The 13307-nt window shown below is 43.1% G+C and overlaps 1 protein-coding gene across 13 annotated transcripts in view; it reads right to left on the minus strand.

Annotated features, from left to right (window-relative positions):
- Positions 1 to 13307, minus strand: part of LOC137377146 (neuron navigator 2-like) — a 984055-nt gene that overhangs the window by 172770 nt on the left and 797978 nt on the right. Inside the window, exon 1 of one of the 13 annotated variants that reach the window (XM_068046518.1) lies at positions 9969 to 10207. The exons of the other annotated variants lie outside the window; for them this stretch is intronic. Coding sequence (XP_067902619.1) covers positions 9969 to 9997 — 29 coding nt within the window. The 5' untranslated portion in view covers positions 9998 to 10207. Of the gene's footprint in view, positions 1 to 9968; positions 10208 to 13307 lie in introns of those variants that run through there. 13 annotated transcript variants of the gene reach the window in all.

Consider the following 13307-nt stretch of genomic DNA (forward strand, 5'->3'; position numbering starts at 1 on the left):
GAGCCAACTGTGCAACAGCCCCGACAAACAAATTTCTCTGTAGCACCTGTGGAAGAGCCTGTCACTCTAAAATTGGCCTTTATAGCCACTTCAGGCGCTGCTTCACAAACCACTGACCACCTCCAGGCGCGTATCCATTGTCTCTCGAGATAAGGAGGCCCAAAAGAAAAAAAAGGTAATCTATAAAAAGCCATTACTATTTATTTCCAATTCTAATCTATTTGTACACAAACACGCCTTCCAATGCAGCCGACTGCTGCAACTTGAGTGAAGATAATGTACAGCATCTGCCGATACTCCGTTTTTCTCTTAAGCAAAGCTGACAGCACAAACAAACATCCAATTGTGTCGGAAATTACACATGCCCAAATGGAAATATTAATTTTGTCACATGGAAAACTGCTTGAAACTTTTATAGGACATTGCAAATAACTTTTTAAAGCAGAACTGAACAGTTAAAAAATGGCCAAACACATTTTCATTTTCCGAAGACAAAGATTGGCTGAGAGACAGAAATAAAGTACCAGTCTAAATGGAACAATGGTGGTGCTCCCTGATTCAATTAGTGAGACTGGTTTTTCCGATAGAGGTAATCAAAAGAGATCAACAATCCTTTGACTTTGTAAGAGCCAAACTCCGCCCCCCATTGAGTATGCCTGAAAGACTGTGCAATTCCAACATCCGTCCAGGAACTGTTGTTTCAAACAAAGTGATGATCACATGACCTACCTGCTGGGGTAAGACTGGTTTTTGAATTGTGCCTCAGAGAAAGCAAAGACACTGCAGCTGAAATGGAGGATAAAAGTGTGTCTCTCTCTCGCAAAGTCCTGGGGAAACTACGGTGGAAGCTTCTAACCCTAAAGACTACAGAACTTTACAGGTGACAAACGACAACTGAAACCTCCCTTCAGCCTTCTGGAACCAGAAAAGCAAGGCTGAAATTGTGCATGTGGCCCTAGCAAGGACTCCAAGACTTCAACTTGAATTAAGGCCACTGCAACCCAATATTTGCATTCCATTTATTACCAACTTTACTTCAACCTCCCAACTCTTTCTTCCCCTCTGCATCGATTTGTGTGTGTGCGCCTCTCGTAAGCATGTGAGCATGATGCGTCACGTATTTTGGTAATTTTAACTGGTTTAGAGTGATAAGGTTAATAAACTTACATCTTTCTTGTTTAAACTCAAGAAAACCTGTCTGATTGGTTCATTTGTAATTATATTCGAGGAACAGTGAGCAACGGCTCACTGAGTTGGTAAGCTAAAATCACTGTGTTAAAAAAGATTAACTGTGTTACGGCCAAACCAGAGAAGGGGCAAGAGTGGAGCCTGAGACTCTTTCCTCACCTGGTCGTAACACAATGTTGCCTTTCGAGCTCTGTTACCTGAGGCAGCCTCAATGCTGCAACATAAACAGGACTGACATAGGGGTACTGTTGGTGGTGCTGTCATTTTTTGTAAATTCTTTTTCACTGGCTGACTAGGTCAGCATTTATTGCCTTTCAGAAGGTGGTGGTGAGCCGCGTCTTGAACCAATGCAGTCCTTGGGGTGTAGGTACACCCACAGTGCTGTTAGGAAGGGAGATCCAGGATTTTGACCCAGCGTCAGTGAAGGAACGGCGATATAGTTCCAAGTCAGGACGCTGTGTGGCTTGGAGGAGAACTTGCAGGTGGTGATGTTCCCATGCATCTGCTGCCCTCGTCCTTTTAGGTGGTAGAGGCCGTGGATTTGAAAGGTTCTGTCGAAGGAGCCTTGGTGAGTTCTGCAATACATTTTGTGGATGGTACACACTGCTGCCACACTATGTTGGTGGGGGATAGAGTGTATGTTGAAGGTGGTGGATGGGCTGCCAATCAAGCGGGCTGCTTTGTCCTGGATGGTGTCAAGCTTCTTGAGTGTTGTTGGAGCTGCACTTATCCAGGCAAGTGGAGAGTATTCCATCACACTCCTGACGTGCCTTGTAGATAGTGGACAGGCATTGAGTAGTCAGGAGGTGAGTTTCTCGTCACAGAATTCCCAGCTTCTGACCTGTTCTTGCAACTATAGTACTTATGTGGCTGGTCCAGTTCAGTTTATGGTCAATGGTAACCCCCGGGATGTTGATAGTGGGGCTTTCGTGATGGTAATGCCATTGAATGTCAAATGGAGATGGTTGAATTCTCTCTTGTTCGAGATGGTCATTGCCTGGCACTTGTGTGATGCGACTGCCACTTGCCACTTATCAGTCCAAGCCTGAATGTTGTGTACGTCTTGCTGCATATGGACACGAACTGCTTCGGTTTCTGAGGAATCGCGAATGGTGCTCAACATTGTCATCATCAGTGAACATCCCGATTCTGACTTAATGATGGAGGGAAGGTCATTGATGAAGCAACTAAAGATGGTTGGGCCTAGGACACTACCCTGAGGAACTCGTGCAGTATGGAATGGACTGAGATGATTGACCTCCACCAACCACAACTACCTTTCTTACTGCTAGGTATGACTCCAATCAGCGGAGAGTTTTGCCCCAGACTCCTATTGACTCCAGTTTTGCTAAGGTTCCTTGATGCCACACTCAATCAAATGCTGCCTTGATGTCAAGGGCATTACAACTTGTGACTTGAGTTATCACAAGAGTTCTTAGGGCACCTCATGTTCGGCATCAAAAGAAACTGATCTGTATTGCACTTTCTGAAATGTCCAATTTGAACTGTATTGTAATTTTTATTTACAAATTTTTATGAATAAAGTATATTTTTGAAAATAAAAAGGCCAAGCCAATCCCGTTGCCAGCAACGGGGGGAGGTGGTGGCGGAGTGGTATTGTCACTGGACTAGTAACCGAGATACCCAGTGTATTGCTCTGGGGACATGGGTTCAAATCCCACCACAGCAGAAGGTGGAACTTGAATTCAATGATTAAATCTGGAATTAAAAAGCTAGTCTAATGATGGCCATGACACCATCGTCGATTGTTGTAAAAACCCATTGGATTCACTAATGTCCTTCAGGAAAGGAAATCTGCTGTCCTTACCTGGTCTGGCCTACATGTGACTCCAGACCCACAGCAATGTGGTTGACTCTTACATGCCCTCTGAAATGGCCTCGCAAGCCACTCAGTTGTATCTAACCGCTAGCACTGTGGGTGTATCTACCCCACATGGACTGCAGCGGTTTCAAGAAGGCAGCTCACCACCACCTTCTCAAGGGCAATTAGTGATGGGCAATAAATGCTGGCCTGGCCAGCGATGCCCACATCCCATGAATGAAAAAAAGTGTAGGACCTGCTTTTCGGTCTGATGCTGGGTTCCCGAAGCCCACAGCAAAATTCAGCCCATTAACTCTGTCTCTCTCCATAGATGCTGCCAGACCTGCTCAGTATTTCCAACATTTGGTGTAAAATAAAGTTCATCTCCAACATCTTCTGGTTCCGATGACACGTCATCAACCTGAAACGTTAACACTGGCTGGGATTTTATCTGGGTGACGGTGGTCTCAGCATCCGGCTAAAGCAACACCGAAAACCCCGCGTTGCCTCTTCTGTGGGTGGCCCGCCGAATCAAGTGCCAATTAGGCACTTAATTGGACAGCGGAGAGCCTTCCGTGGGATCAAGAACCCCAGTGACGGAAGTCCTGCCCTCTGACAGCTGTCGGCCAATCAGAAGCAGGCAGCTCTTTAACTGAGCAGCGCCACCACAGAGGCGGTGGCTGCTGCCAGTGAGCACCTACCCGAGGCCCAGTAGTGGCGCTGAACCCAGGCCCCAGGTAGGTCAGGGCGGGACGGGTCTCGCGGAATGGGGGTGTCTGAGAGGACCATGTAGAGGGGTTAGTAACAAGGGGATCTCAGTGGGCCCCCTTTTTCCTGTTGCTGGATCCCTCATTCAGACACTAAGTTCCTTTTAACAAGGGCCCCCCACTCCCCCACCCACTCCCCGTCAGAGCTGGCATGCAGCCCACACGGTTTTCCTGCCGTGCTTCCCATGAGGTGACAGGCCCGCCTACCGCACGGCTAATTGCTGCGGTGGTGGAATGAAGCCCTTAATAGGACATTAATTGCGTGGTTAAGTGCCTCAATTGGTGGCAGGGCAGGAAGGTTGTTCACAAGCTTACTTTTGGTGGAGGCGGGAGGATGGCAAGGCTCTCCACCAACCCCCCCCCCACCTCAACTCTACCACCATTCCAACCAATTATATACTCAAGGGGGAAGAGCATAAAATTCCCCCCTTTGTTTCTCGGCCCCCAGATGCTTCCAGCTGTTGAGTGTTTCCAGCATTTTCTGTTTTCATTTCAGATTTTCAGCATCCACAGTATTTTGCTTTTACTTAAGGCTTCATAAACATTTTCTCACTAACTTACTGCGTCGTGATGTGTTCAACTCACATCTGGTAGAATTAACTAAAGGCCCATCTTGATACGGTGTGACTAACATATATTTTTTCTCGACAACTTTTTAAAAGCCATGCTCTGCCCACATAGGTATGATTGCTTTCCTCACAGTTGTAAAACAGCTTCAGAGTTTTTTTTGATTTCTTTGAAGTCCTAATTCCAATGAATTATTCTGGCATATTGGTTACCCTGTGCAGACACTAAATTCACTGCTCGGAGATTCTGAGCACTGAACTGGCAATCAAGAACCATTCCTCAACATTAGCAACCTCACTCCCCAAAAATGAGAAGGCTGATGTCATGGAGCTACTATGCCTTTGAAATGTTATCACGAGAACCTTACCATACTTCCTCGAAATATTTTTTTTTTACTGCATGATAAATTTGAAAGCAGAAACCCTTAAAAGGAGTTACATGTAAAGGAATTTTGGACTTACAATAATTAAGTACTTTTAAACCTTAACTCATCAAATTTTTTCTGAAGAAAATAATCTGTTCAGTTTTCTTCAAAGGTGAAGAACAAAGAGGACACAACAGCAGTGGGGGGTGGGGGGGTGCGGGGAGTGGCGAAGGGCAGTATAGAGCTTGGCAATCTGTGAAGAAAGCAATGTTAAAACTGTAAACAAGAACTACTTCTGTTATATTGTTTATTTTATTTAGAGATACAGCACTGAAACAGGCCCTTCGGCCCACCGAGTCTGTGCCGACCAACAACCACCCATTTATACTAATCCTACAGTAATCCCATATTCCCTACCACCTACCTACACTAGGGGCAATTTACAACGGCCAATTTACCTATCACCTGCAAGTCTTTGGCTGTGGGAGGAAACCGGAGCACCCGGCGACAACCCACGCAGTCACAGGGGGAACTTGCAAACTCCGCACAGGCAGTACCCAGAATTGAATCCGGGTCCCTGGAGCTGTGAGGCTGCGGTGCTAACCACTGCGCCACTGTGCCGCCCTCAATTCTTGCATCTTAGATCTGCCTGCCCATTTACTACTCATCTAGTGGGCAGGTAGCCTACTCCCAGTGCCCCTGTAGCCAGGAGGTGTTAAGGGCTGCCATAGAATCATAGAATAGTACAATGCAGGAGGCCACCATTCAGCCCGTCCAGTCTGTGCGTCATGAATTTTCCCTCTGCCCTGCAGGAAATTGCAGCTGCCTCCACTTGGCACATTTCCATTCATACAAGTTAGACTGGAAAGCAAGCAGGGCTTGGTGAACATACACTCTTTGGGGGAAATTCTATGCTGGTGGCGGGGGTCTTGACGTCAGGAGAAACAGGCGCCTAGATCCCCGCATCGCCTCCTTTCCGGAAGGGCGGCCGAATTTAGTGCCAATCAGTGTGGTGCCCAGAACAGTACACAGTACTCCAGCTGTGGCCTAACTAGCGTTTTATACAGCTCCATCATAACCTCTCTGCTCTTATATTCTATGCCTCGGCTGATAAAGGCAATTATCCCATTTGCCTTCCTAACTACCTTATCTACCTGTGCTGCTGCCTTCAGTGATCTATGGACAAGTACGCCAAGGTTCCTCTAACCCTCAGTACTTTCTAGGATCCTCCCATCCATTGTATATTCCCTTGCCTTGTTAGTCCTCCCAAAATGCATCACCTCACACTTCTCAGGATTAAATTCCATTTGCCACTGCTCCGCCCATCTTACCAGCCCATCTATATCGTCCTGTAATCTAAGGCTTTATTCCTCACTATTTACGGCACCACCAATTTTCGTGTCATCCGCGAACTTACTGATCATACCTCCTATATTCACATCTAAATCATTAATGTACACTACAAACAGCAAGGATCCCAGCACCAATCCCTGTGGTAGACCACTGGTCACAGGCTTCCACTCGCAAAAACAACCCTCGACCATCACCCTCTGCCTCCTGCCACTAAGCCAATTTTGGATCCAATATGCCAAATTGCCCTGGATTCCATGGGCTCTTACCTTCTTGACCAATCTCCCATGCGGGACCTTATCAAAAGCCTTACTGAAGTGCATGTAGACTACATCAACTGCTATACTACAACTGTTATACTACTATGTTATTCAAATGCAACAGATAAATAGGTAATGCTATAATGGACACATTGACCACTCTTTTCAGGCAACCAACATGGCATTAGGTCTCTTTGGACTTCCTCTTCATTTCGGCAGAGAAATGTTTTGCATTTCACAGCAACAATAATGGCGAGGTGAACAAAGTGAATCTTTGTGATCACACTTGAATATGAGTTGGCTAAAGGCGCACAACCTGCTTTAAAAACAAATAAGGGCTTTGCAATGCATAACTCCTGACAGGTTTTCATGCAAGTGGAGTTCCCTGCAGTCATTACTGGAGCAATACAATTATTTTTTGCAAAGTACTCAAAGGTTCAATATAACGACAAGTGATACCCTAACCAAATCGCCATATACCAAAAATGCAAAAGATACTTACTGTTTGCACAAGCCACATCATGGGGATTTCACATTTATAATTTTCTTTTAAAAAGTGCATTATGTAAAACTCAGAATACCTTCATGTGGACATTTCAACCACATCCAGTCCCACACACACAGAGCCTGAAGCTTTGTTCCTGGAGCTTTCTCATTTCCATTACAGGTGCTCACTTATCCAGCCCAACCCTGTCACTGTTTCTTTGTTGTAGGAATTCAGTTCCTACTTGGCTGCGTGCAGATTGGCAGTATGAGTGCTCTGTTTCTGCTGAATTTGCTTTTGGCTTCTAAAGCCCTCATATTATTGTGCCTCAGAGGCCTTTTTGACAATGAGATCCTTAAAGTAAGATACAGCAGACAGACAATAAGTCACATACTGCTTTTTTAACATATAAATCAATACATTATGGTGGTAATCTTTCATAATTAAAACATTGCAAAAGTTTTGCAACGCTTGTGAACAGCATTACAGTTAATCAGACGAGAAAACACTGAAACGTAATATTGCTTGCGAATCTATCGTGTCCATCTGAACCACATATCACTGCTTCACAGCTTGATTCATAAAGGGAATCTCAGGATTGGGATGTCTTTTTTGAAACATACCTATTCACTGTAACAGTGGGAAGTTTTACATTTTTATCTATTTTTCCTTTATAGAGTGAGAAGTGGCTGTGTCATCAAGGGAATAGATAAATTCATCCTGACCGCATATAAAAAAGACAAAACGTACACCATCATTAGCTTGTAACATCAAGGAGAATTCGCAATGACCTGAATGGCAGCAAGGCTGTGGAGGTTAAAGGTGTCCATTACTTTGCATTTTAATTGGGACAGCTGGAAACATCACCCAATCTTTCTCTCATTTATTTTGTTTTCCTCAATCCAGCAAAAGGACTTTAAATTCGTAATCTTCAGCGCCACTGGTCTTGGGACGGAATGATATGCATCCAATCACTGATGATGCGGCGTCATCTGTGCCTGACCCCCATTAAACCATGTTTTCCAAAGGAGATTTCTCAATATTGAGCTGGGAATCTTATGAACCAACCAACAGTCGTCGGGATCAGAGACCCCAAAAATGTCAAAAGTCAAAAGTCAGCAAATGCTGATAGAGTTTTGCATCTCCTTGGTGGGTCTGAACAAGAAATAGGTTTGTAAAAAAAAAATAGAATCAGCCTTTACAAAGCAGATTGCATCATTCCCCAGAGCGAAAGAGCAAATGAACAAACTTAGATTTACAATAGTGCCGTGCACATCCTCAGGAAGACCAAAGCACTTCAATTAAAACTCAGAACAGTTTAGTGACACTAACCTTGAAATAACTTGGTAATGCCATTTTTACAAAATCAAAAGTGGAATCTTCCGAAAAGTCGGCTTTGTTAAAAACAGAAACCAATTTGACTCAGGAACCATTAAAACAATGAGGAATTGAAGGTGAAAATAAACACAGGAAACAGTAGCACTGTTCGGGGGGATTATTGTATCAGCTACATTTTCTCACAGCTTGTCTCTCTGGATGTAACTTGAGCTCATATTAAACCCTCTGGACAAAAAGGGTATAGATCATTCTGCGACGTAACTGGCTCTGGCAATGAAACCTGCATCAGAAAACAGGACATCAGGCCTTACTTGCTCATGTTGCTGATGCCGCTATCCTGGGAGTCAGTCACACAAAGACTATTTTTAACAACACAAGGATTCTGACAACCCCCAATATCTGGTAGAACTTGTTTCTGGCAAGAACCAAAAGGCCACCAATGGGATTTTCTTTGTCCCTTAAGGAAGATCAGTATTGACCTTTTCCTCATTGTAGCACATTTTAGTTTATGAAGTAGACTTAAAATGTAAAAATTAGGTCATGCTGAATTTGGGGCATATATCAGGTATTAGGTTCACTGAGCCAAATTTATCACAAACTGGTTTGTTATTTGAAATTTAGTTTACTTCCAACTTGTGTAATTTTATCTTAACATTTGGTTTGTTTGCACAGACGGGTTGGAAAACCTTTAGCTCCTGTTGCTCTGCAAAGTACCCCAGTTACATATAGTTACATGGAATCAGCTGTGACTGATATGGTAGCACTCTTGCCTGAGTCAGACAGTTGTGGGTTCAAGTCCCAGTCCAGGACTTGAGCACAAAAATCTAGGCTGACACTCTGAAGCAGTATTGGGGAAGTGCTGCTCTGTAGGAGGTGCTGTCTTTTGGATGAGATGTTAAACCGAGGACCTTTCTGTCTTCTCAGGTGGATGTAAAAGATCCCATGACACTATTTCAAAGAAGAGCAGGGGAGTTATCCCCAAATTCCTGGTCAATATCTAGCCTCAATCAAAATCACAAAAAAAAAAATTCTTGTCATTTTGCTGTTTGTGGCTGCTGCATTTCCTGCATTACAACAGTAACTACACTTCAAAAAGTACTTCATTGGCTGTAAAGCATTTTGGGACATCCTGAGGTCATGAAAGGCTCTATACAAATGCAAGTCTTTTTTTAGAAACCGCGTTCGGATCACTGGAACTAAAAATCACTGTTGTCTCCACAGACAAGTGTTTATCCTGCCTTCAGCTTCTTCACCACTATCTGTTGACTGGTGCTCTGGTGTCACCTTCTCTACTTTGCTGTAACAAAACGAAAGAGCAAACTTGCATTTATTTAGTGCCTTTCATGACCTCAGGACATCCCAAAGTGCTTTACAGCCAATGAATTATTTTTGAAGTTGTAATGTAGCAAGGTAGATGGAGTACAAACCAAACTATTTCTTTAAAAAGCAAGCACAAATCTGGCCATCTCCACTTTTCTCTTTGCATTCCATCTATTTGTGCAAGTGGTAAATTCTTCACAGTTTTTTTCTGTTAATATTGTTTATTTGTTATGTTAAAAGCATCAAATAAATGCAAGCTTTTTGTTATTACAAATTGTAATAAAACTGCAGCTAGCCCAGTTATTGTGCTGTGGGAAGTTTTTAGTCATGACAGTGTAAAGCATAGTTTGCATTCCAAAGGCAAAAATCTTCTGTTAAATCATTACACAAAAATGGACATAGCAGACAAATACAATTCATTTATTGCTCAGCTTCCCAAAGCACACACAAGACTAAATTCTGTTAAAAGTACTTAGACAGTGGAAAAAGTCAACAAAACTATTTATACCTCGGACCCGCGACCCTTGGCCAGAGCATTTCTCCACTTCATTGCTCACCAGGCAGGTACAGAAAAGGCCGCTGGTTTTAACTCTGCAAGCTGATAACTAGAACTGCCGGTTATCATGCACATTTTCAATGGATTCGCAGCTCTGTTGTCCGAGTGACGTTTCTTCAATAGCACAGAGCAACAGAGGGCAGATTACATGCGAGCATGTGAAGAGCAGCATTTTAAACTCCTCTGGGAAGAAATCTAAAACCCAACTGAATCAATCTCTAAAGCACTGGAAATGCAAGAGGTCACAGTATCTGCTTGCAACAGGTCAGCCGTTAAAAGATTTTGATGTAGTGGCAGTGAAGCATGTAGCTAACGTAAGCCAGGTGGAAATATGCGGAGAGAGTTGGGGATGGGTGCACTGTGGCTAAGGGCACCACCAGGAAGCGCTGGTACACTGAAGGATGGAGTTGTTTTTTGTCAGCCATATCAGTGACTCTCTTTCTCTCTCTCCTGGTAGCTCTTATAGAAACCAATACGGGGCAACTGTCCTTCAGGGTCACACATGAGATAAATCACAACCTGTTCTAAATGTAGCCCAAGTGTACAAGCCAAGCTTTTAAAAATGCATAATTAGTATAATATTTACTGGATTATGCAATTACTGCACAAGCTGTATTTTAATTTCAAGTACTGCATGGGTGAAGAACAGCAAACATCTGGCTTGCATTTAACTTTCAGGAGTTGACCTATCCCAAACTGCATTCAGGATGGGAAAGGATGCCACTGCTCAGGATTTGCAAAGATGCTGCTCACCCAGTATCTCACATCAGCAGTCACGCTCCCTAACTAAGAAGAGGAAACTAGGAGTTGCTGAGGATAAGTTTGTGCGACTGACAGAACAGCTCCATGTTAAACTTGTACAAATCCCATTACTCATCAAGTTTTTAATGCACCAAGAGTACAAAAAACAGTATGTGGGACAGAAAGCGGGTATGAGAATTTGAAATGTGGGCCATTGACAAACTGGCATGTGTCTGATTCAATGCCAAAGCAGTGCTGCTACACAACTGGACAGGGTATGACACAGGCTCCGTGCTGCAAACTGGCAGGGTTAATTCACCAAACATGGGTTAGACAGAACACTCATTGTCGTGCTAGGGCCCCACCTGCCAAGAATGAGGCACATTAATTTTGTCATGAACATTGATTTTAAACTGTTGCTGGAATGAGGAAATGACTTGTTAAACAGATCAGTCGTGGCTGGAAAAGACGTTTGCATATTAACAGTCAGTGCTTGAAAGGACAAAGGACCATTCCCTGACACATTCAACCCACTATGGACCTTGATCACCAGGTATTGTGTGTAAGAGGGGCATTCCAGAGACTGCTAAGGTGATACAATCCAGGACTGATTAGACCAGCTGCTCACATGACTAGCTGGCTGTTCCAGGGTCTTTTAGATTAGATTAGATTGGAGATACAGCACTGAAACAGGCCCTTCAGCCCACCGCGTCTGTGCCGAACATCATTTATACTAATCCTACACTAATCCCATATTCCTACCAAACATCCCCACCTGTTCCTATATTTCCCTACCACCTACCTATACTAGTGACAATTTATAATGGCCAATTTACCTATCAACCTGCAAGTCTTTTGGCTTGTGGGAGGAAACCGGAGCACCCGGAGAAAACCCACAGAACTAGCCACAGAGAGTTTGGACTGAGAAGATCTCTCCTGTCTGTTCCCATCTCTTTCTCACAAGCCTCGGAATCCACTGAAGACACATGAACCCCAAGAGAAAAAAATCTCCAACAGCGAACGAGATTTAAGAAGAATACTGGGCCCCAACGAAAAGCAAGAACTACCTATAATCAAGGCCTCTACAGTGAGCTCGAAGAACCATAACAAAAACTCTTCAGACATTGCCTCAAACTTTTCACTTTATTTGTTCTTCTGCTCTTTTCTGTCTCTATTTGCATGTGTGTATCATGTTGCATGCTAGCACGGGTGCGTCGTGTATCTGTAGGCGTCAACCGAATTAGAGTTTAAGTTTAATAAATTTCAATTTTTCTTCTTTAAACTAAGAAAGCCTGTTTGTGCTGGTTTCTTTGCCTTATAATTGGAAAGTGGTGAACAAGGATTCACCAAGAGGGAGCTAAAAACACAGTGTGTTTAAAATTAAACCCTGTTACGGTAAGACCAGGTGAAGGCTGAAAGGGACCCCTAGACCCCTTTCTCACCTGGTCCTAACATCATGCTGATACTTACCATTCTGGAAGACATGCAGAATGTTATACTATGCTTTTTTGGACACTGATTTTCATACACCTAACTTCTAGAACACCCCAACAGCAGGTAATATCCATCTTCTGAACAATAAATTTGCAAACGGAACTTTGGAATAACTACTCATGTGCAAAGCTTGTCCTCTACCTGTGTTTCAATGCTGCTGCTGGTCTCAACATCAAAACACCAGGAATCAAATCATATTAAGGAATTGCTTCCACTGGACTTTAAACAGCATATTCGGCTGCAATAGTGCAGTATTTTTAGATGTTCTCAAACAATAGGAACTACAAGACAAACATTGGTTGGATGGCACAATAAGCACGAATTTAATTAGAAATTGCTGCCAATTTCAGCTGTGAGTTTCTAAAGCCCCAATGTTTGAAACAACGGCACGGATTATGCTGTGGTAATAAACAGTGAAACTGTCAGCGTTCACTGTCATTGCTCCACTGAAACTGACAGCACCTCCTAGAGACCATACATGCATAGAATAACACATAAATCCAGAAGTTGCTGTCAGTAATTCCAGGCTTCTCTAGAGGATGCGCTGTTGAGTCACTCCCCCAACAGCAATCAATTGGAATCAATTGAATTGATCAGAACTCCCACTCTTGCACTGTTAGTCTCACTATAAAAACCCTTGAAAACTTATACCTTGTTGAATGAGGTGTAACTGCATTTTTAATCGTGTACTAACATCATAATTACTGCTGAACACCCTCAGTGGCCCTGAAAAGCTAATTTTATATTTCTGAAATGTCAAATTTCTCCATAAAGGTAAAAATTTCCACATATTTTAAAAAATAAATTTTTTCCTTTTTTTTGAATTTGTTTATCTTTATTTTAGCTTCTATCTTAATCCAATCATAATCATTTATTTCGCTATCTGAGAATTTAAATTAAAAGAGAAGGATATTAAGTGCTTTTAACTTTCTGCTTTTGCTCTGCCTGAATACTTCAATGTGATTGGCCACTTATCTGCTTGCTAACGTCATTGCTACAGCACATTAGGAGAACCCCCTGTCATGTCACCAGATTTAAACTGCATCGGGAAATAGA

This window comes from Heterodontus francisci, chromosome 14 (genome assembly GCF_036365525.1).
Source record: "Heterodontus francisci isolate sHetFra1 chromosome 14, sHetFra1.hap1, whole genome shotgun sequence".
NCBI classification, from domain to species: domain Eukaryota; kingdom Metazoa; phylum Chordata; class Chondrichthyes; order Heterodontiformes; family Heterodontidae; genus Heterodontus; species Heterodontus francisci.